Consider the following 25,306-nt stretch of genomic DNA (forward strand, 5'->3'; position numbering starts at 1 on the left):
CACAGTGATATTCACAGGACCTTAATGAACGCAGGAGAGTGTGTGGCTTGTGTTTGGGTCACACTTCTTGCGGGCAAACAAATGTTGAGATTCAAGGCTACAGAGACACAGAAACGGCGCTCGCCCACGTTTGTACCTGCTGTGTCTCTGATAAACAAACCCGCTCATATTCTAATGCGGTTTCAGCACAGCTCTAATGCTGTCCTGCGGCCGTGACCCAATGCCCCACTGCAGGTTTACAGCACTCAGGACAATTAAACACTGCTAGCCAGAGGCCAAAGTCTCAAATGAAATTGCTAAATCCCCCATGATGCACTAATGAGGGAGAGGAAAGGGTCACTTCCTGTGTCAACAGGTCTGTTTTGAGCAGGATGGCATGAGTGCGTGTTTCCAATGCTGAACAGGACATGCTATTCAGATATGAACGATCTGAAAGATTACACCACAATAGGTCAGAACAAAATTTACTGAAACAAGCAAGACAGACATTGCTTTATGATGAGTTAAAGTGCCCCTATTATGGATTTTTGAAAATGACCTTTCATGCAGTGTGTAACATGAATGAAAACATCCTGCCAAGTTTTAAATCTGAAAGTGCTCCGTGTATAAAGTTATTGTCTCTCAAAAGAATGAGTCGACTCTGAATCATTGAAACGAATAGTTTTTAAAACGAATCCCAAGCCATTTCATGTTGACGTCAACATGAAACATTAGCATATTGCCCGCGTGCAGACCTGGGAAAACTTGGATTTTCGCGTTGGTCTGAATGAAAATGCAAATTCAATCTTTGCCACTAGGTGCCGCTTTTGGAGCGTTAAAAGCTCACAACCACTGCTTTAAATGAAATCGACCAATCACCGCAGATTAGCGTCACGCAAAGGAGGGGCTTGGAGAAATGTATCGTTCAGCGAATCGTTTGGGAGTCGTTGGGCAAATAAGGTAAAAAATAAATGCAGATTATAAGAAAATTAAAGTGTTTTTTGACCTTGCATGCATGTCAACCTGTTGTTGGGGACTCCCAAAACCAAAATATGAACCTTTCAGAACCCATAATAGGGGCACTTTAAATGAAACACATTCCAGCTTGTGTTAGATGTTATAATAACAGAATCGTTCACCCAAAAAATAAAAATGTGCTGAAAATGTCCTCATCCTCAGGCCATCCAAGATTAGGATGAGTTTGTTTCTTTTTCAGATCATCCTTCACTCACATCAAAATCCAGCCACATATTTGTTTAGAGCTGTTTTGTCTTGTAAACGCTGCTTGATCTGTGCAGATTTCTCTCCTGATTCAGACCAGACCACTTTTTCACTGGAGGAAGCGTTATTATGGATTATAGACACATATTTTAGTTAAAAACGTCTTAATGCTGGATTAGTTTCAGCTTTTGTCTTCTCCAGATGTTAACTGATGGACTGGAGTGGTGTGGATTATTGAGATGTTTTTATCAGCTGTTTGGACTCTCATTCTGACGGCACCCATTCACTGCAGAGCATCCATTGCTGAGACACTGATGCAATGAAACATTTCAGTGTAAATCTATCCGCCACAATGTCATTTCATACATACTAAATTGTATGTGTATTTAACTGAAGTGATGCAATTAGGTTAATTTGGTTTCCTTATCATTTACACACTCTCAGGGCTTTCCAAACCTGTCAGTGACACCAAAAGTAATTGGTTCTCATGTGTCTTGTAACCGATCGAAACACTGCAGGTGGAATACAATTTGAGAACTCAGATTTTCAGCAAATAATTATTTAATATACAGTATGAAAAATACATAGTGCACAAGTCAAATAAACTTCTTTATAATGGAGCTTGATGGCATCTGTCCCCGTTTACTTTCAGTGAATGGAAAAAACTGATGTTTAATGTAATGACCAGTTCTGCTTTAATTACAGTTTATTCAGAGAAACAAACTGCTCTCGCTCTCATGATGCCCGTGGCGTAACCGGTTGTGTCATAACGCTCTTCACCTTTATGAGCTCGCTGATGTGTGATATGTTTGATGACGTCAGTTTGACCCCTAAAACAGCGTATGTTCAGCGGTGATGCTCTAAACCCTCGCTCTCTCTCTGTGTTTCTATTCCTAAATCTGTCTGTCGAAGCCCAAGGGACGATTCCTTTCGCCTCAGTCCCCATCGCTTATTAATGGAGGGCCCACAACTAACTTCTGAATAGGGATAATGTATCATAAATGTTTATTCCAGTATTTTACATTTTATATATATATAAGACGAAAACCATTTAATTTTTTTTCTCAAATTCAGTGTTTTCCCGTAATTTTTTTCTGCAATCTGTATTAATGGTTTAATTCAATTTTAATACTCAAAAAGGGTGCCTCATCAATTGAATAATTTTAGCAAAAAAATTATTTAAGATCTAAACACCAATAGCACCCTATAAAATGTTTTAAGTTATCTTTTTTATTTTCTTTCGTTTTTCTTTTTTTTCTGAAATTCATACATTGTTTTAATTTTTCTGGAAATTCTCAGTTTTATGAAATTCTGTGATTTATGATTTAATACCAGTGTTATTTTAGTATCTTTGACATACTATTATAGTTGTATTAATTAAAAGTTATTAATATTGTCAATAAAATACTATTATTAAACAAAATGACTTTTGTTTTAAATTTTAATTCTAATTTTAGTTAAAGTTTTAGTAATTTTGCTGTGTTTCTATCATTTTTATTAGGTTTAGTTTTCTGTATATATATCTAAATAGTTTTCATTATTTATTATTTCACTTTTCGTTATTTTAGTACATCATGTTAAGCTAAATGAAAATGAGAAATAGGCAGCTGGCCGAAATAAATAAATAAATATAAATTTTATATACACATTTTAAAGCATTTTAATGCAATCCAGTTAAAATTAGTTTTATTTCAAGTGACACATTTTTGATGGTTTTAGTTTTAGTTATAAACTAAACTATTATAGTAACTATAATAACCCTATTTAATACAAATGTATTATTCAAAAAATTGGTAATCAAATGAATGCATAAAACTTTAACAATTTAATTAATCTTTTAGAATGTAATCAAATAAACTTTGAACAATTTCTTTCATTTCAAAGGCTTTTTTAGACTGAATAAATGACAAATCGCTGTCAAAAGACTTTTATGATTCAATTTAAAGCATATATTATGTTCAACTACCGAGGCTTATTATTTTTTGCATTTTTTTTATGCTTGCATTTGAAAGTTGGTGGATATTTTTGAACCCTGTATGTAAATGCACAGCAACAAAATACACATATACTCACTTGGAGGAGTCGATGAAGTAAATCACAAGCGCTCCAATGCTCAGAGCGAAGACAAGCACCACCTGAAACACACAAGACAAAAAACACATCTGTTACTTTAAATCAAACTCTGTGCATCATCTGTGACCTGCTGTCCATTAGCATCGTTTGTAAAAACGCTAAGTTTTGTTTGTGTGTGTGTGTGTGTGTGTGTGTGTGTGTGTGTGTGTGATTTCAGCTGAACTGGGACGTTGTTCTCATTAGTCAGTGCGTCCTGCTGGCAGAAACCCATTTTAATTGAAAGATCCTGATGAGATTTGGGCAGGAATTGGACGCTGTAAACATCTGTGAATAGAATCTTATTCATCTGAAAAATAGAATGTATCACGGTTTCCACAAAAATATTGTGCAGCACAACTGTTTTCAACATTGATAATAATAAGAAATGTTTCTTAAGCAGCAAATCAGTATATTAGAATGATTTCTGAATATCATGTGACACTGAAGACTGGAGTACGCACACACACACACATATATATATATATGTGTGTGTGTGTGTGTACTGTGATTTTTGGCATAAAAGAAAAATCTATCATTCCCTATCTGTCGGTCACTACGAGTTATGTCGTGACGACATTAGGGGATTTACTTGGAAGCCCCGACTGCCTCTGATAAGAGAAAACGCCAATGAAATTTGGCTAGTGGATTTTGCATACCTGAGCCACTCCCCGTGTATACGGGTATAAAAGGGCGACAGGTGCATCCACTCATCAGATTTTTGCTTCGGAGCCGAGTGGATGAGAAGTCTTGCGATCTCCACAAAGCCTTCTGCCTCAAAGAAAAAGAGTTTGTTCCTGGGTGGCGTCACGGTGCAGACAGCGGTGTCCCTGCAGCAGCGATTCCCCTGGGCACTTCACCTGAAAGAGCAAATTTCTAAAACACTGGGCGGTTCGCGTCTTTTTAAAGATGCCGTTCCGTCCGTGTTCTCTTGGTTGCGGTCGCTTCCTGTCCTCGGATGACGGTCACGAGCGTTGTCTTCAGTGTCTGGGCATCCAGCACGCTGAAGATGCGTTTGTGGATGAGTCATGCGCCTGTTGTGGGCGTATGAACATGGCAACGCTGCGATCTCGCCTTTCCTTTCTGAAAGGATTGGCACCCTCTGCCGCCACCCGTCCCGGTCTCTCTGGCTCGAGCAGAGGACCGCCGGCTGGCGCTCTGGGAGATCTGAGGGTGACGGTAAGAGCTTCTCCGCCGGGCACGTCCCCGCGGACCTCTTACTCCTCCCGCAGCGCTTGTTCCGTCCGGTTCCCGAGTGATTTCGCTGGTTCGCCTCACGGGGCCGCCAGCATTTCATTCGGTGCGCCGCCCGAGGATCAGATGTCGATCGCGGCATCGGGGGATGGGCTTTCGTCCTCTGAGGATGAACGATCGGCGGGGCTGCCCCCCTCGGGTGTTGTCGCCACTGCCGATCCGGACCCAGAGCTGACGGCCATGCTTGCCCGGGCAGCCGTGAGTATCGGGCTGGAGGTCAACAGACCGCCCAGTCCCGAGCCCTCGCGGCTGGATGATTGGTTCATCGGCGCAAAACGCGACCAGCGGCCGCACTTTGCCCCGGTGCCTTTCTTCCCGGAGGTGCATGAGGAGCTGACGAAGTCGTGGACGGCCCCTTTCACGGCCAGAAGCCGCTCGTCTCCCTCCTCCGTCCTCACTACCCTCGATGGCGGGGCGGCCAGGGGGTACGTGGATATTCCCCAGGTGGAGAGAGCGGTTGCGGTGCACCTGTGCCCGCAAAACGCCGCCACCTGGAGGAATCGTCCGCGTCTCCCGTCCAAAGCCTGTAAGCTGACGGCCGCACTCGCCGCCAAGGCCTACAGCGCTGCGGGCCAGGCCGCCTCTGCCCTGCATGCCATGGCCATCCTGCAAGTTCACCAGGCCAAGGCACTAAAACAAATGCACGAGGGTAGTCCCGACCCGGGGTTGATGCAGGAGCTGCGCACGGCGACTGACTTCGCTCTCCGGGCGACGAAAGTCACGGCGCGGTCCCTCGGGAAGGCGATGTCCACGTTAGTGGTCCAAGAGCGCCATCTCTGGCTCAATCTGGCCGAGATGAAGGACGTCGACAAAGTACGCTTTCTCGACGCCTCCATCTCCCAGACGGGGCTATTTGGCGACACTGTCGAGGGTTTTGCCCAGCAATTCTCGGCAGTACAGAAGCAGACGGAGGCAATTCAGCACATCCTCCCTAAACGGCGGGATGCTCCAGCTGCCACCGCTGGCCCAAGGGCCAGGCCCCAGTCTGCTGGTCGCCGTGGGCGCCCTCCTGCGTCCTCCAGAGCTGCTCCGCCCCGTGCTGAGTCGTCACCTAGGCCGGTGCGTCGAGCCTCTCGCAGGAGTGCGGCGCCCCCTGCGCCTCAGCCGGCCGCCAAGTCCTCCAGGAAGATGACAAAGCGGCCCTGACGCGCACAACCCGGAGATGGGGACATAACGACGAGGCTAGCGTCGCTCCTTCCCCCGGAGGAGGGCCGGGTGGAGAATCCTGTGTTTTCTTTTCTTTCTGTTCCGCCACTGGCTCAAGGGCCAGTGGTACCCACATTGTCAAAGAAAGAGCAATTTCCCTTTCCTCCGGGTTCCCAGGTCTGCGGGCTGACAGTGTGCGACGCACTGCCTCCTCACTCTCACCCGAGACCCATATTGCCAGTGGCCAAGAGAGTGCGGTCTGGGGACGCGATGCCTCCCCGCGCACCTCTAGCCAGTCCCCCCGGGGATGAGTCAGAACGCACCGCCTTCTGTTCCATCCAACCTTACTCCCCCTCGCTGCACCACTGCGGGCACGTCGATTGTGCCTTTGGTGCCACTTGCACGGTATCTGGGGGCGTGGCTTGCGCTACCCAGCCCGTCTCGCTGGCTCATTCGCACAGTTCGACTCGGCTATGCGATTCAGTTCGCCAGGCGGCCTCCCAGGTTCAGCGGCATCCTCGAGACTTCGGTGGCAGTCCGAGATGCACCTGTCCTGCGCGAGGAGATTGCTGTCCTTCTGGCAAAGGGTGCGATCGAGCCGGTCCCTCCAGCCGAGATGAGGCAGGGGTTTTACAGCCCCTACTTCATCGTGCCCAAGAAAGGCGGTGGCCTCCGGCCAATCCTGGACCTGCGAGTCTTGAATCGGGCCCTACACAAGCTCCCGTTCAAGATGTTGACACAGAAGCGCATTGTCAAATGCGTGCAGTCCGCGGATTGGTTTGCAGCGATCGACCTGAAGGACGCTTACTTTCATGTCTCGATTCTCCCTCGACACAGGCCGTTCCTACGGTTTGCGTTCGAGGGGCGGGCATGGCAGTACAGGGTCCTCCCCTTCGGGCTCTCCCTGTCTCCCCGTGCCTTCACGAAGGTGGCGGAGGGCGCCCTTGCCCCGTTACGGGAAGTGGGCGTCAGGATCCTCAACTATCTCGACGATTGGCTCATTCTGGCCCGGTCGCGAGAACAGTTGTGTGGTCACAGGGACCTGGTGCTCCGACACCTCAGCCAGTTGGGGCTTCGGGTCAACTGGGAAAAGAGCAAGCTCTCCCCTGTGCAGAGAATCTCTTTTCTCGGTGTGGAGTTAGACTCCGTGAGTATGACGGCACGTCTCACGGACGAGCGTGCCCAATCAGTGCTGAACTGCCTGAGTTCCTTCAGAGGCAGGACAGTGGTTCCGCTGAAACAGTTTCAGCAGCTCCTGGGGCATATGGCATCCGTAGCCGCAGTCACGCCGCTCGGGTTGCTTCATATGAGACCACTTCAGCACTGGTTACACTCACGGGTCCCGAGATGGGCATGGCGCCGCGGGACACGTCGTGTGACCATCACACAGTCGTGTCGCCGCTCTTTCAGCCCCTGGTCAGACCTTGCTTTCCTACGGGCCGGGGTGCCCTTAGGACAAGTGTCCCGGCATGTTGTTGTCACAACAGATGCCTCCAGCATGGGCTGGGGTGCTACATGCAACGGGCAGGCAGCCTCGGGGCTCTGGACGGGGCCTCGACTGCTTTGGCACATCAACTGCCTAGAGCTGTTGGCAGTGCATCTGGCCTTAAAGCAGTTCCGGCCACTGCTTCTAGGCCAGCACGTGTTGGTCCGCACGGACAACACTGCGGCTGTTTCGTACATCAACCGGCAGGGGGGTCTACGATCACGCCGCATGTCACAGCTCGCCCGCCATCTCCTCCTCTGGAGTCAGTCACAGCTCAAATCGCTGCGCGCCGTCCACATTCCGGGGGAGCTCAATCGTGCAGCCGACGCGCTCTCACGACAGCTCACGTTCCCCGGAGAATGGCGACTCCATCCCGAGACGATCCGGCTGATTTGGAGTCGATTCGGGGAAGCTCAGGTAGACCTGTTTGCTTCCCGCGAGTCCTCCCACTGCCAGCTGTATTTCTCCCTGACCGAGGCCCCCCTCGGCACGGACGCACTGGCACACAGCTGGCCTCGGGCTCTGCGCAAGTATGCGTTTCCCCCAGTGAGCCTGATCGCACAGACGCTGTGCAAGGTTAGGGAGGACGAGGAGCAGGTCTTGTTGGTTGCGCCATATTGGCCCACCCGGACCTGGTTTCCGGAACTCACCCTCCTCGCGACAGCCCCTCCCTGGCGCATCCCTCTGAGGAAGGACCTTCTTTCTCAGGGGCTCGGCACCATATGGCACCCGCGTCCAGATCTGTGGAACCTCTATGTGTGGCTCCTGGATGGGACGCGGCAGACTTGAGTGGCCTGCCACAGGCTGTGGTGGACACCATCATTCAGGCTAGGGCCCCTTCAACTAGGCAAGCCTATGCACTGAAGTGGAGTCTGTTCGCGGACTGGTGTTCTTCTCGTCGGGAGGACCCCCGAAGATGCACGATTGGAGTGGTGCTTTCTTCCTGCAAGAGAGGTTGGAGCGCAGGCTGTCGCCCTCTACCTTGAAAGTGTACGTGGCTGCTATTGCGGCCCATCACGATGCAGTGGACGGCCGGTCCCTGGGGAAGCACGATCTCATCGTGAGGTTCCTGAGGGGTGCCAGAAGGTTAAATCCTCCTAGGCCACCCCTGATGCCCTCCTGGGATCTCTCTATTGTCCTGGCTGGACTTCAGAGGGGTCCCTTTGAGCCGCTGGACTCAGTCGAGCTGAAATTCCTGTCGGCCAAGACAGCGCTCCTGACCGCGCTCACTTCCATCAAGAGGGTCGGGGACCTCCAAGCATTTTCGGTAAGCGAAGAGTGCCTTGTGTTTGGGCCGGCCTACTCTCACGTTGTCCTGAGACCCCGGCCTGGATACGTGCCTAAGGTTCCCACCACGCCCTTCCGCGATCAGGTGGTGAACCTGCAAGCACTGCCCTCGGAGGAGGCAGACCCAGCCTTGGCGTTGCTGTGTCCCGTAAGAGCGCTGCGCATATACGTGGACCGCACCCGGAGCTTCAGAAGCTCTGAGCAGCTCTTTGTCTGCCACGGAGGTCAGCAGAAAGGGAAGGCTGTCTCCAAGCAGAGGTTGGCCCACTGGATAGTGGATGCCATCGCCTTGACGTACCAATCCCAAGGCGAGCCGTGCCCCCTCGGGGTGAGGGCTCACTCCACACGGAGTGTTGCCTCCTCCTATGCGCTGGTGCACGGCGCCTCTTTGGCAGACATCTGTAGAGCTGCGGGCTGGGCGACACCGAACACCTTCGCGAGATTTTACAGTCTCCGCGTTGAGCCAGTCTCTTCCCGTGTGTTGGGTAACAGGTAAGTGGCGGGAAGAGTTGGCCGGTGTCACGCTTGCTGCGCCATTCCCCCTTACCCGGGGATACGAGCGCCTATTCTCTCCTCCAGTTAGTTCCCCGAACGGCGAACCCTGGCGGAGTTCCTCCAGCACCCCCGGCAGTCAGGCTGGGCGGGGCAGTCAGGCTGGGCGGAGCAGTCTGACGCCAGGCCCAGTACCGGTGTTAGCTTGCCCGGGTCTCCGGTCAGCCCCTGTACTCGGCTAGGTGCCCGTGCGGCCTGATTCCCTTCGGGTGATCCCACACGTGTATTCATCCACGGTACGGTTTCCCTCATGGTAAACCCGTGTCTTCCCTTTGACAGAGCTCTGTCAGGCCCTGCTGGCAGCCTTCCTCCCTTCTCCTAGGTAGGATCTGCCCCAGGGTCCAGGCGTATGTAGCACTGCCCCAGGCTTGGGCCAGTCCATACCAGTGTCTCCACACGTTACCTCCCTTCGGGCAGGGTGTGGCCTCCGTAGCGCCCTTCTCCGGAAGGCTCGCTTCCCCGTCGTTACTGCCGGGCTGTAACAACAAACAGGAAAGACTTGAAGCAATCTTTCATAGAAGGTCGAAATCCCTTCCGATTTCTGGGGAAAGGAACAGCGGCTTGGCTATCTCCAGCAGCAATGTACTCAGTGGTCCCTGCGGGCACCAAGGTTAGCGAATTTGCGCTGGGGCGACGGGAAGGTTGCGACCTTCGCATCGCATTTGTCTGTCACGCGCTAGCTTGTCAACATCTGCATGCCACAAGTTCGTGACGGGGTTCAGGTTGTGGCGCTTTCCATAGACCCCTAATGTCGTCACGACATAACTCGTAGTGACCGACAGATAGGGAACGTCTCGGTTACGTACGTAACCCTCGTTCCCTGATGGAGGGAACGGAGACGTTATGTCCCCATGCCACAATCTCGAACCATCGCTGGTTGCCAGGGACACGTTCTCGGCTCCTCAGCGGAAAACCTGATGAGTGGATGCACCTGTCGCCCTTTTATACCCGTATGCACGGGGAGTGGCTCAGGTATGCAAAATCCACTAGCCAAATTTCATTGGCGTTTTCTCTTATCAGAGGCAGTCGGGGCTTCCAAGTAAATCCCCTAATGTCGTCACGACATAACGTCTCCGTTCCCTCCATCAGGGAACGAGGGTTACGTACGTAACCGAGACGTTTTGACCCATACAATGTATTTTTGGTTATTGCTACAAATATACCCCAGCGACTTAAGACTGCTTTTGTGGTCCAGGGTCACATATATATATATATATATATATATATATATATATAATTTTTATTTTATTATTATGATTTATGTTTAATAATTGTTTTATAACGGATTATTTCATTCTCATTATTCTTTAAAATTGAAAAGTAATGGACAAAATATCTAAATAGAGTTATTGCAATATCATAATTTGATATTTTGAATTAATAAATATTGAAATTAATATTTTGAATGAGTCTTTATTTACAAATTTCTTATTTACATTAATTTTAGTTAAAGATTTACTCATTTGTGTTTTTTAAATTAGTATCATATGTTAGTTTTAATAATTTCAGTACATAAAATTTAATTAAAACAACATAACTACAGAATAGTATATAATGATTTCTAATGTACTCTGTTTAATTCTCATTATTCTTGATATTAATATTAAAAAGTAATGAAAAGAAGCTTGATATGCTGTATCTCAGATGTGTATGAAGAAAGTCATTCAGGTTTGGAGCAACACGAGAGTGAGTAAATAATGCTGAAGTTAATTTCTGACTGAATAATCTCTGAGAGAGCGGGTGGCAGTGAGGCGATCGTGAGCAAACAGGTGTGTGGATGACCTGCTCTTCCTCTCGCTGTGAGCCTCTCATGCATTTTGAATGAGCAGCTAGATTATTTTCCATGAGGGGAAATGCTATTGTCTGTAAAGCACTGAATCGCTCATACTGAGAATACACCTGCATGTATTTTTAATGGCCACTCACACACAGAAGCGTCCCGCTGCTGAGTCCGAGTCAAAACAGTCCCTCAAACGGCAGATTTTAGGAGTCTGATGCATGCGCTCATGCTTTGACCCATCTGTTTCCATGGTAATGGGCGGCCCTTCGGCCCGTGTGACCAGCAGAGGGAGCATCTGATGCTCACAAACTACACAACAAACCCACAGCTTCAGAGAGAGTTCAGTCGAAACAGCTTCAAACCTCACACCAGCGCAGACGGGTGCTTTCAGAGCATTCATATTAAATATATTAAATTACTATTATTAAGTAATTGTAGTTATATTGAAAGTATATTATAAATCAAATATATCTGTATCAGTTCAGAATACATACAGAAAATATATACAATATATATACACACATACATACATAAATATATATATAGAGAGAGAGAGTATCTTTCAGATACTATTTTAGTTTTTTTTTTGTTTAATTATTTCTTTAAATATTTTATGTAATATGTCATATTTTAATATTAGTTAAATTGTAGAAATTTCGGTTTAATTATTTTAGTACATCAAGTTGAATTGATATTGATAAGGATTGAAATGCAATAAGTTTAAGGTTTTTAATATTTTATTTTATTTCAAGTAAGGGAAACTTTTCTGTGTTTTTCAGTTTAGTTTGCACTTGTGGAAATATTCAGTCATTTAAAATTAAATATTAATTTCCTATTTTAGAATTACAATTTAATAAATTAAAATTAATAGTAATGGTAGTAATATTAATAGTAGACATATTAATAGTAATATTCATGAAAACAATAATTTATATAATAATATATAAATAATCTAAATAATGAATATATAATAATCTAAATTTGCTTAATTTTAAATACATAAATGGGATATTGGGATTTTATTTTTTAATATTATGTTTTATTATTGTTATTATTATTATTAGGGTTTTAGTTGAATTGTTCTTTTCAGTAACAATAGAAGTGTTCAATAAATATCCTATACAGAAATGGACTTGACTGTGACAACTAGCCCCGGTCGTCTGTATAAAGGTATAAAATGTGAATCAAGTGCATGTGAATAATTGAGGATTGGACTGGCCTGATGCGATGTATAATGCAGGAGTGAGCTGTGTGTCTAACATGAGATCTAATCTGCTGTCTGAAAGTGAAACTGAGAGTTGTGTGATTTCTAATCGCTGACTGACTGACAGCAGAAGAGGAGAGGAGCGTTTACTACAGCTGCAGGGGTCAGAGGTCACACGCATTTCATTAATCGTCTGCTCCAGACTGTACAAGGGTCATTCCTGCTGTCAGACCCCATCATATACAGCACACTGGACAACACATGGCATATGACAAAATCACATTAGTTAGTTTTATTTCATCACAGCAACACAATTAACTGATCATTTCACTAGTTTCAATACTTAAATACACAAACATATATGCAATTATCAATATTATTTCAAATTAAATATACATTTGAACAATTATTTATTACGTATTTCTATAAATTACTTGATCTAATAATTAATATTAAGTAGTAAATGGTAGTAATATTAATATTATTATTATTATAATGTAATGTAACATTTTAAAATATAATGTATTATATATTTATTATATAGAACATCTTTATACCTAATTTATAATTAATATGAATAAAATTAAATAAATCTAAATATAATTTATTCATTATAGATTATTTAAAATTATATATATATATATATATATATATATATATATATATATATATATATATAATATATAATTTATACACCTCATTAATAATTCATATTAATTGTAATAGTAACAATAAATAACATAATTATCTAAATATATGTTTCCAGAGTTCAGTCTGTGCTGCAGGAAAGATTGTATCAGGTTCAGAATCCACTTCATGGATAAAAATAAACAAATAAATATAAAATAACAAAAAAACACAGGAGAATGAATATCACATGCTTCATATAAGATTCATGCTTTCACTGTGTGTGTGTCCTTCAGAGAGGAAACAAGGGCAGGAGACGTGTGTGTGTGTGTGTGTGTGTGTGTGTGTGTGTGTGTGTGTTTGTGTGTGTGTGTGTGTGTGTGTGTGTGTGTGTGGGTGTGTGTGTGTGTGTGTGTGTGTGACTGATGGACTGTCACTCACGGCATCACAATATTTCATCTTCATCTGACCAACAAACCATCTGAGATCTGCACCATTTCTGTCATCTTTCCACGCTTCTCTGTGTGCAATAATCTTTAAACAGGACGAAGTTTAAAAACTCACATCTATTAGCTCTTAAACAACCATTCGTTTCCAGCACATAAACACATTTCAACTGACTCTTATTAGGAAAACCCATCAAAACTAATGATTGCATCATGCTGCACGCAGACGAATGCAATTTTATGCTCATCCTGTACTGTAAATTATCAATTCCACCTTAAAAGCTTATTTTTTTTAACTATTTCAATTTAAATCTAAATGTAAATCTGTCATTCTTCATATAAAGACCAGCTGGAAGTGTAAATGTTAATCGTTATTAAACTAAATTATTGTTAACTAAAACTAATATATATATATATATATATATATATCAGTTATTTTATTTTAAGGCAACATTTCTCATTTTGTCTAGTTTAAGTTGAAGTACTGTAATAATTTTACATTTTAAATTAATAAAATCTACAGTTTAAAAACTAAGGAAAGTAACAAAAACAACAAAATTATTAAAATAAAAAATAAAAAAGTAACTAAAATATTTGTGTATTTAATAATTCTAGTACACTGGAATTTTAAATATATTTTCTATTCTACTTTAATTCGAGTTTTTTTGTGTAATTTTGTTGTTTTGTCATTTGTATTATTTTCTTCAATTAAACAATCTATTTTTTTGAGGTTTTGAAGTTTTATATCAGTTTTCAAAGTCTGTATAATCTATATCTGAGCATGAATGTTAATGTTAATATTAGTTAAATTAATAATTATTTTTAATATTTAATAATTGATATTTACTCATTTTATTACTAATTTAAATGAGATTTAATGTTTAAATTAATGTTTTTACTTTAATATATCATTATTGAATGTTAACATTAATATTCAGATTCAGATCAAACAAACTGTGAAAACTGATATAAAATTTTTAATAAATAACTCAAAGGCCAGCCCTAAACAAAACAACAAACCACTTTGGTCAGTTTCTCATTCATCTGAGCAGCTCTAAGAGCGGTGAAGGCTAATAAAGGTTGAGCTCGTTATGGATCAGATGCCTGACGCTCGATTCTGTCAGAAATGTCACTGCGTTTAATGGCTTGAATACAGCAGATAAAGAGAGACGACAGGAGCCTGAACTTCCTTCATCTGTCAACAAACACAAGAGAGAGAGAGAGAGAAGCTAGTGAATTATTGAAAGCCCTCTTCATCCTCCTCATCCTCGCAGCACTCTGTAAATGAGAGGCTGTAGTAAAGAGAGGGAAATGTCACAGATCTTCTGTTCAAGTGCTTTGTGAAGGATGGAGAGCTTTAGTCACCGTTACTCTATAAATTATAAAAGCTGTAAGAACTATCAGTGTGATCTCATTAGTGTTTGCTGGTAATCATGTGTAGTTCTAGAAAACAGAAACACAAATATAAGTTTGGAAAAACACTGATACATACAGTATAATATGAATGGAGGGCCAAGTTTCCAAAGTGTAGCGTTTCATAAAAAAAAATACAAATTAAAAATTAAATATATACATATTATATATATATTGTATTCGAAATTTGATTAAATATATTAATTATTAAATATCAAACAAAATATTTAAATTTTTTGTGAATTATGTTTAGGCTAACAGAATCCTGAATTCTTAACTAATTAAAATAATGATTAAATTATTAAATATTAAGTATAATTCAGATCAATTAAACATTTAAAACAGTTTAATTTAATGCATTCACATCATTTGGCATGTTATAGACATTCATTCGGTTCAGTGTGATTTCTAAACATCTAAACAGCAAATTATAATTTTTGTCAAAGAATTGCTAGAAATAAATAAATAAATGATAAATTAATTAATAAATAATAAAATGTAAAAAATATTTTGTCAAAGCAGTAATAAAACAAAAAAATAAATTAAAACCAACTAATATACTAATTAGAATAAAATAAAATAAACATTTAAAATAAACTAAAACTAAAACGAAAATAAAATAAATGTAAAATAAAATATAAACATGGCAATTAAAATAAAACAGAATGAATGAAAGAATGAATATGAACCGCAACAAAAAACTAAATAAATAAAAAACTAAACTAACATAATAAACTTAAATACTAATATCAACAACAAGAACAATAATAATAATAAAACAAAAATAACAATAAATAGTTTAAAAGCTGCAAACCAAGAAGCTAATATTGGCTGATAAAATATAAAATACCAATTGATGCCAATATTTCATTCCAACTTTCGAAGATATCATTAATATTTTGGTCCTTTAAGAGGAGACTATCAAACTGCATTTGCACATCTGCATATTCAAACTTGCCACAATCAGTCGATGAATCAGAATCTGAGTGTAATCCTAACGCTCTGATGATATTTTGTGTACGAGACTCAAATAAGAGGAATTTCATAACGAGGGTCTGGGATCGAGGCGCCTGCTCCGCTAAAATCTCTGCGCATGTGGAAGAGGACAAAGAGGATTTTCAGTCTCATCTCCTCAACGAGAGCAGATTATTTCATCTCTTTCTAGCAGGTTCTGATAACCTTACTAACTCCCTCACTTTAACCAGCGGTGTAAACACTGACTTCACTTCACCTTCATGATGGAAATCTGTCACCTTACTAAAACATACATTCACTTAGCTAATTAAATCAGCTGCAAAATAAAATAAAACTAAATAAAAAAATCCAAACCTGATGTGAATTTTACTTAATTAAAAAAAAACATAAAAAACATAAAGCTAATAATTCAAACCTGATGTGAATTTTAATTCATAATAAATAAAATAATTAAAATAAATTAAAAGACAGTTAACAATTCAAACCTGCTTTGAACTTTTCTTAATAAAATACAATAAAATAAAACCAACCATGATGTGATTTTACTTAATAATAAATTAAATATATTTCAAAATAATAAAATAAAATAAAATAAAATAACACTTAAAAAAAGTCAATTTCAAAGTTAAAGTTTTAATGTTTTTGAAAAAAGACTCTTTTGCTCACCAAGGCTGCATTTATTTGATAAAAAAAACTATAAAAACAGTAAAATCATGAAATATTATTACAATTTAAAACAGTTGTTTTCTATGTGAATATCTGTTGAAATATAATTTATTTCTGTGATCTGCAGCTGTATTTCCAGCATCATTACTCCAGTCTTCAGTGTCACATGATCTTCAGAAATCATAATAATATACTGATTTACTGCTTAACAAACATTTCTGGTTATTATCAATGTTGAAAACAGTTGTGCTGCACAATATTTTTGTGGAAACCTGAGACATTTTATTTTTCAGGATTCACAGATGAATAGAAAGATCAGAAGAACAGCATTTATTTGAAATAGAAATCTTTTGCAACATTATAAATGTCTTTACTGCCACTTTTGAGCAATTTAGTGCGCCCTTGATGAACAGTTATTAATTTCTATGAATGATCAGGAAGATCCATCAGCACTAGCAGCTCTGTAGAGTCTCTTGTTCTAGAAATACCTGCTATCATTAATGAATCTGGATCAGAGTCTGTCCAATATAGATCTCTGACCTGTGCAGGAGTCTGGAGAACACTTACAGTACAGTCTGTGTGTGTGTGTGTGTGTGTGTGTGTGTGTGTGTGTGTGTGTGTGTGTGTGTGTGCGTGTGTGTCTGTGTGTGTGTGTGTGTGTGTGTGTGCGTCTGTGTGTGTGTGTGCGCGTGTGTGTGCGCGTGTGTGTGTGTGTGCTCACTAAGCAGGACAGTGAGTTTGTCCCAGCAGAGACAGAACTGGAACGACCTGCATCTCTTTCTCATCGGTGTGTTTCCGACTGGGTCAATCTGACGAAAAAAACCTGTCTGGGTCACATTTCATTTATATTATATTTCACATTCATGCTTTTTGGTGATTTCTTAATATTTAAAGAATATTAATATTATTCCATGCAAAATAATAAAATAATATTCTGAAAGGTTTAAACAATAAATTAAAATATAAATTAACATGTTAAATATGAATAATATTAAATATAAACAAAAATTGTTTTAAGTTGTCAATAAAACATTTGATAATACAAGATTATAAGAGTATGTTTTTACAAAAAGTATATTATTTCAGTGTTTCTTGAAAAATTTCACATTTAATTCAGTTTGTTACTTTCTGGTTTTTAATAATTATGAAATTTACTAGCATTTTCTAAGTGAAAACTGTTTCGACATCTTTTTTTCCAGTGTATTAAATGCAATAAAATGCTGACAGTTATCAAGACGGGTTAACTGGTTGATTTATATCTGTTTGTATTCCAGATAGAGTCGGGTTTGACAGGCATGAGAACGAATCAACTAGTAAGTCCCCTCAAGAGAAATCACACACGCACACACACACACAGACGCAGACGCAGACGCACAGACACACACAGACACACACACAGAGACACACACACAGAGACACACACACAGAGACACACACACACACACACACACACAGACACAGACACAGACACAGACACAGACACAGACACAGACACAGACACAGACACAGACACAGACACAGACACAGACACAGACACACACACACACAGACACAGACACAGACACAGACACAGACACAGACACAGACACAGACACACACACACACACACAGACACACACACACACACACACACACACACACACAGACACAGACACAGACACAGACACAGACACACACACACACACACAGATTCACGCTTCATAATGAGCTGCTCTTCTGTTCCTCAGGCAGATCTTTTAACCTTTTCCTCATCAGCTCTTCTGTCTGCCAGGATCTCAGTCCAGGATCGTCCTCACTACAGCTTCAGACGCATGCTTTCTGGGGTACCGTTATTATTTGATTATCCTCTTCACTAATGAAACGAACACTGTGAGACTGCTGTTTTAATTACGCAGGGTTTTGTCCTGATAGAACACTTCTAATCAGGTCAATCTGGAGAAAGAACATCTCCAAGAGCTTCTAGCTTTACAGCCGTGCTGGAATTACTTTCCTTTACTTTCCCAAAATATTCATATTATGGCTTAAAGTTCTTTAAACGGGTCATATTTTGCCTGTTATTTTTGACATAAATTAAATGGACTAATTAGACCAACATACACAACAGATTTTTATAAATGGGGATTTTAAAGGTACAGTAGGAAACAATTGCTTAATTATAAGAGTAATGTAAGGGGGAAATGGTAATGAAAAATTAATTGTCAAATGTTTTTAGTTCAAGAAATGCTAGCTGTATGTCAAAATTCATTAATATTCATGAATATTTTTTTTATTATTATTTTTACATAATTTATTATTTTGGTAAATAATAATAATAATAATAACATTATTTAAAATAAGGCTGTATAAATCTTAGTTAATTGTATTATTATTATTAATAATACAACGTTATTTTAAATTGCTACCATGAATAATAATAATAATAATACTTTAAAAGGTTGTATTATTCTTGGTTAATTGCATTATTATTATTATTATTTATTAATTAATTAAATCATTATTGATAAATAAAAATGATACAAATTAAATCTGTGTCTGTATTTCTTAATGACTTTATAAACGAAGCATTGTCGTTCCTCCACACACGACAGATGAACGTCTCACAGCGTCTGTGAATCATCTCAGATCTTCAGGACCTGAAGTCACGAAAATAATACATCAGCAGAGTCATTAAAGGCGTTTTCAAACACAGCCGGACAGCGCATGAATTAATAACAGCCCTTCCTGAAATATCCCTGGAGTACAGCCCTCACTGGAACAGGAAACGCATCATCACTGCGGACCCTCATGGCCACTGTCACAGCTAATACAGCTTTAATGAAGAGTCGGGTTACACCTGAGTGCAGGGGTCATGTGATCAGGTCATGTTCGTCAAATTAGACACGTGTGTGACATGCTCAAAAACCTGGACCGAAGTAACTCATGCATCTCTGAATATGTGTGTGTGTGTGTGTGTGTGTGGAGCTGCAGGTTCATTCACACACACACACACACACACACCTGCTATGAGGAGGTTAACTGCTGTCTCCATGGTTACAGACTGTTCCTGGCAAACAACAATATAAGGAGCCTAATAATTATGATTATTATTATTATTATTATTACAACAACGCTAACTTTGTAATAATGCTGGCTAATTATATTAATTAACTTATTTATTTATTTAATTAATAATAAAATAACCACTTTAATTAAAACCATAATAAACCCAAAATTTAGTGCAGTTATACTATAGTATGCGTAGTTTCGTTGCAAATTAAACACAAAATGAACCCTGGTTTTACTATAGTAACTATAATGCAGTTTATCTGTGTTTATTGTTTACACATATAAATACTTAAAAAAACAGACTGGCTTGATCAGGGTGAGATTAATAGATAATGTTTGGTGATATGTATTGTATATTTGTATTTGTATATTGTCACTCCAGATGCAAAGTAAAAATGTTATTACAAATAGAAACATAATCCAGCATGTTTTACATTTGTATTTTAGAATGATGTTCATTAATGTTCATTTTCCCCGTTAAACAAACAAACAACAACAACTGAGAGAGAGAACAATAAAAAAAAAAAATCTGAATAAAATATATAAATATAATAAAAAAATTAAGTAAAAATAACAAATATATAAAAATACATAAATATAAAATATATTTTCATTATAAAATATACAGTGGGTGAAATAAGTATTTGATACACTGCCGATTTTTCAAGTTTTCCCAATGGAAAGATCTGTAATTTTTAACGTAGGTACACCTCAACTGTGAGAGACAGAGAAACTGCAGCATCTTGTGGCATATAAATAAGTCATATGATTGGACACATCAGGAGTGTGTGTGTGTGTGTGTGTGTGTGTGAACACTGGCACGCTAGGTGTGTGTGAGAGATACGTTATCCTGCTCGTGATATATGATACTGTATAGAATTGTTTATGTGTGTGTGTGTGTGTGTGTGTGTGTGAGTGTGTGTGTGAGAGTGTGAGTGTGAGTGTGAGTGTGTGTGTGTGTGAGTGTGTGTGTGTGTGTGTGAGTGTGTGTGTGTGTGAGTGTGTGTATCATCAGTCTCTGGACTCTCAGGATAATCTGCAGTGGTTTAAGTCTTTGCTGTAAGCCGTTATACAGTCACAATCCTGGTAACGTTACCCAACATGTGTGACGAGCCCTCTAAACCCTCACACCGTGATGACCAGCATCCACATCCATGAGTGCAGAGACACTCGGTGCCTCAATCCTACTGTACACTTTCATGACTCAACTGCATGATTTGGGGGGAAAAAATAATTTTTTTGACAAAAATTGTAATTTAAAAAGCTATTTAAAACAATCCAGCTTCGCTGTGTCTGCAGGGCTGCACAATTATGGAAAATAAAAATTATGACATTGTACAAATATTACAATATTAATTGTTTTATTTCATACTAAAAACTAAAAAAACTCAAGTATTCAAGAAAAAATCATATAACAATAATCATTTTATTTTAATGTAAAATTAAAACTAGTGCATATATTTGTTTATTTAAATCACAGCCTTTGCTATTTGATAATCATACTAAGCCACATGGCAATTTGGTATTATTTTAATAAATCATGCAGCCCTACCTCATCGTATTTATTTATTACTATGCCTTGTAAAGTATTAAACTATTTACCAATGATCATATTCAAGTAATAGTTCAGCTTCTGTCATCATTACTCACCTGGGACAAAAAGTCAGGTTTGGCAAGATGTGACGGGGAGTATACGATGATAATTTCTGGCTAAACTAATCTTTTAATTATTCTTCTTTCATGACAATATCACAAAGAAGTGAACATGAGCTGAATTATAAATTCTGAAATATTCTAGATCAATGTAATTACAAACGTTATTCTGTTCAGTTCTGGTGTCAGTGTGAGTTGTGATTAATGGAGCTCTAGAGAGAAGCAGACGTCTGGACTCACCAGCACGCGTCCCGTGAGCGTCTGAGCAGAGATCATGACCCCGGCCCAGTCCTTCACTGAGGTCATCCATCCCACCTCGCTGGCCACCTCCACCTCCCGCTGACCGACCACTTTAATCACACCGTCTCCGAGCACCACCGGGTTATTGACCCGCTGGACATCCTGCACACACACACACACACACACACACACCATCAGCATCCTGAGTGAGTTAACATGCACTCAATGCTGAATATCATCAAAGCTGTTCAAAATGTTCAAAAAAGGCCGTTTTTAAGTATTATTTAAAAATATTTACATTTATTTTTATTACTTAAATTAATACATTTCAATAATACTTAAGTATTATTTACGTTTCTGTATTTTATTTTTTATTATTTAAAAAAATATTTTTATTATTATTTAAATTAATACTAATATAAATAAATTACATCAATATTATTTAAAATTTTTAGTTGTGCTAAAATTAATTTATGATTTAATTTTTTTAAATAATTTAATTATAATTACATTAATATGATCAAAATGACTGTATTACAGTCATTAAAATCTAATGATAATTCTGATTTTAGCACTATTTTAACATCAACTGAGAAGTGTCCGGCCTCAAATTCAAATCACTGTATTAAAAAAAAAAATCTTTAAAATTGTGTTTTTAATTATTCATTCAAATAGTTAAGTTTTTTATTACTGTAATGCAAGTAGTATGTATACATTATGGTATTATTAGATGTAATGCAATTCATTTATTCTGATTTAAATAAATAAATCACTATTATAATTAGGCAAGGCAAGTTTATTTATATAGCACATTTCATACACAGTGGTAATTCAAAGTGCTTTACATAAAAGGAAGGGAAATAGTCATTAAAAATAACAAAAACAAGGAATTTAAAAAAAATATAATAATCACAACAATAAAAACAATGATATAAAAATTTATTTAAAACTCATTTAAAACAGTTGATTATACATAGTGCACACAATTACTGTAATCTGGAAAAACATTACTGTTTTGGTAATTAGAATATAATGATAATTATCACCATTGAAAATAATTAGAATTAAAAAATGAAAAGTACAATGTCTGTATGCATTACTCTAATCATAATTTGTGGGAAAACATGGTTAATTGTCATGAAAATAATGTCGAAACGTCAAAATACCTCATGAGAACTAGTACAAGTAGTTAAAAAAAAAATACAATCCTTTAATGCAAAACATAAATATATTGTATTTAAGTGAACAAGCAACCATAAAATATGACATTAAGTTTTCAAAATTGTAGATAATTTTACATATTAAACAAAGAAACACAATGACAGGCAGGACGTCATTTTTTATTCATAAGGTCAGATGATAAACAATGTCTCGATATGACAGACGGATGAAAAACAACAGTGTTACGAACTTTTCCTTTATAGTCTAGAGATAGAAGTAGAAACATTGAGATTGTGACCAGCCTTGTGGCAACGCAGGTGGCAAGAGACAAAGCACAACCAGAAGTGTAATAGAAGATCGTTTATTTTACAAAATTAAGGAAAACAATATTAGAAAAGAAATAACAATATTAATGGCAACAACAATAATATAGATAAATTATAACAATAAAGAAACAAAAAAATTAGTAAATAATATACAATAGTTACTTGAAAATAGTCAAAACAAAACCCTCACAGGAGAAAAGGACACAAGTGGCGCTCAAGAAAATAAAGGAACAGAACAAAACCAATCTAACTCAGTTTCAACCTCTAACCTAACTACAGAGAAACAAAACAAGTCTTCTGCATTCACACGGCCTTACTTTCCTACCCTGTACTAACAGAACAGAGAGATGCATGAACAGCGCTCACTTCTAACCTGATGTATCTATACATTGGGATCTAAGGTGTTTGTAGCGTGTACGTATTACCGGTCCAAAACTCCTGTGGCAATGAAGGCTGTCATCAGCTAATAACAAAGACAGCTAAAGGAAAAGTAATCACAACAGTTAACAAGATGACACCTTAATTCATAACAAGAAAATATAACAACAAGATCAAAACTAAGAGAGGCAAATTAACAATCACTAAAACGGAGCAGAAAACCAAAAGTCGCCTCTCCTTTAAAAGACTGGCAGGAAGGCCATGAAGTCGCTTGAGTTAATGAAGATTGACAGCCTCCTAAGCCAATCACAGTCCCGAGGGGTCGATCCTGAGAAAATGACAGGGAGGGAGAGAAAAACGAAGGCACACCTGCCGGAACGTAGAACAGGAATAAATAAAAAAATCTGATGAAAAGGTTGACATTTCAGATGAATTGTTTTATTATTAAATGTTAAAATGTTATATTATTAGCTATAAATAATCAATGAGTAAACAACAGTGCTTTTATTTTATTTTAGCCTGTTGCACTTTATCTCTTTCTTTATTTTTCTACAATGTCCTCATTTGTATATCTGTATAGTTGTATGTACATATGTTTAAACTGTATTTATCTGTATTAGAATGTGTTTAATGTTAACTGTATGAACCAAGGGTCTGAGAATAACGCAGTTTCAGTTCTCTGTATGTATGTGCCGTACATGTGGAAGAATTGACAATAAAGCAGACTTGACTTGACTAAAAGTCCAGTGTGATGTGCTTCAATTGTCCATGTACTCCAAATGTGTGGCTTAAAACTAGTGAACTCCATAAGATTTGAATAATTATATATTTTACATTTTACTTATGAAATGTGCATTTGTGAAAAAGCATTTGTAGAATCATACGCAGGCCCACATGTGATATTTCTGATTATGTACTGTACGTCAAACACACGCTCCGGTCTGACGGCACACAGCACTCAAACACTCGCAGCGCTGCAAACGCTTGCTATAGAGGCTTATACTGCGTGTCTAAAACAGGCCGCGCTGCTGGAGTCAGGTGTCACGCTCAAACACGCCGGCCAGAGAATGCCACATATGTGAGACACCCAACACGCCACACACACACACACACACACACACACACACACACACTCGGGAAATACTTCACAACCACTGAGAGCTGAGTGTCACAGCCATTAACACATTACATCAGCATTTACAATCCACTTGACTTCCTCAACGTGATTTATTTCCAAGAGACAAAGGATATTGTATAGAAAAATATAGAGGACAACTTGATTTTATACACTAGGAAGGTAAAAAGTGTTAAATGTTTTTGAGTCTCTTATGTTCAGCAAGGCAGCAATTATTTGATCAAAAATACAGTAAAAATAGTGAAATTATTATAATTTAAACAGCTGTTTTCACTGTGAATATCTGTTAAAGTGTAATTTATTTCAGTGATCAAAGCTGTATTTTCAGCATCATTACTGCAGTCTTCAGTGTCACATGATCTTCAGAAATCATAATAATATACTGATTTACTGCTCAAGAAACATTTCTGATTATCAAAGTTCAAAAGAACAGCATTTATTTGAAATAGAAATATTTTGTAACATTATAAACATCACTTTTGATAAATTTAATACATCCTTGCTGGATAAAACATGAAATATCTAAAAAATTTATTATTTTAATGAAAAGTCATGATGAAAAACTATACACACACACACACACACACTTATATAATATATATAAATGAATCCATTTCACTATAGAGTATTCAAGAATAAATTAATTTCAAATAGGCCTATAATAATAGTAACTAATGACCTGTTAACATGTAGTTGGTCTGTAACTACATCATTAAGGTTTTATTATAAAATACTAACTAACTTGTAAGACTAGTCTAAGCATTGTATGCAACAAGCCCCAGATCACAAAAGGAAGTCATTTAAAAAGGTTACAAAATTTTCTCTCTCTGTTATGTATTTTTTAAAGGGATGCACAATATTGGATTTTTGCTGATATCCAGTATGCTGGTATTTTTAAACTCATTTTGGCCAAAAGCCAAATAGTGCCAACAGTGGTATCTCACATTAGTTTTTTTTTTTTTTTTAGACAGATGTAACTTTAACCGTTTATTTGTAGTTTTAACATTTGTCTAAAGCAAGCATCTTTTAGAGCTCCTTGTATTTAATGTAAAATTAGCAGTTGTAGTTACTGGGGGAGTGATTGTCCAGTGCTCTCTCCACCCTCAATACCACGACTGAGGTGCCCTTGAGCAAGACACCGAACCCCCAACTGCTCCCCGGGCGCCGCAGCATAAATGGCTGCCCACTGCTCCGGGTGTGTGTTCATGGTGTGTGTGTGTGTG

General features: G+C 39.1%; 1 protein-coding gene across 7 annotated transcripts in view; it reads right to left on the reverse strand.

Annotated features, from left to right (window-relative positions):
* Positions 1-25,306, reverse strand: part of LOC306857563 (calcium-activated potassium channel subunit alpha-1a-like) — a 91,124-nt gene that overhangs the window by 47,585 nt on the left and 18,233 nt on the right. For all 7 annotated transcript variants that reach the window (XM_079397557.1, XM_079397558.1, XM_079397556.1 and 4 more), the window contains exons 2-3: positions 21,084-21,245; positions 3,274-3,335 (exon numbers count right to left, since the gene is read on the reverse strand). In XM_079397557.1, the coding sequence (XP_079253683.1) occupies positions 3,274-3,335; positions 21,084-21,245 (224 nt within the window). The remainder of the gene's footprint in view (positions 1-3,273; positions 3,336-21,083; positions 21,246-25,306) is intronic.

Source organism: Barbus barbus (genome assembly GCF_936440315.1).
Source record: "Barbus barbus genome assembly, chromosome: 38".
In the NCBI taxonomy this organism is placed as follows: Eukaryota; Metazoa; Chordata; class Actinopteri; order Cypriniformes; family Cyprinidae; genus Barbus; species Barbus barbus.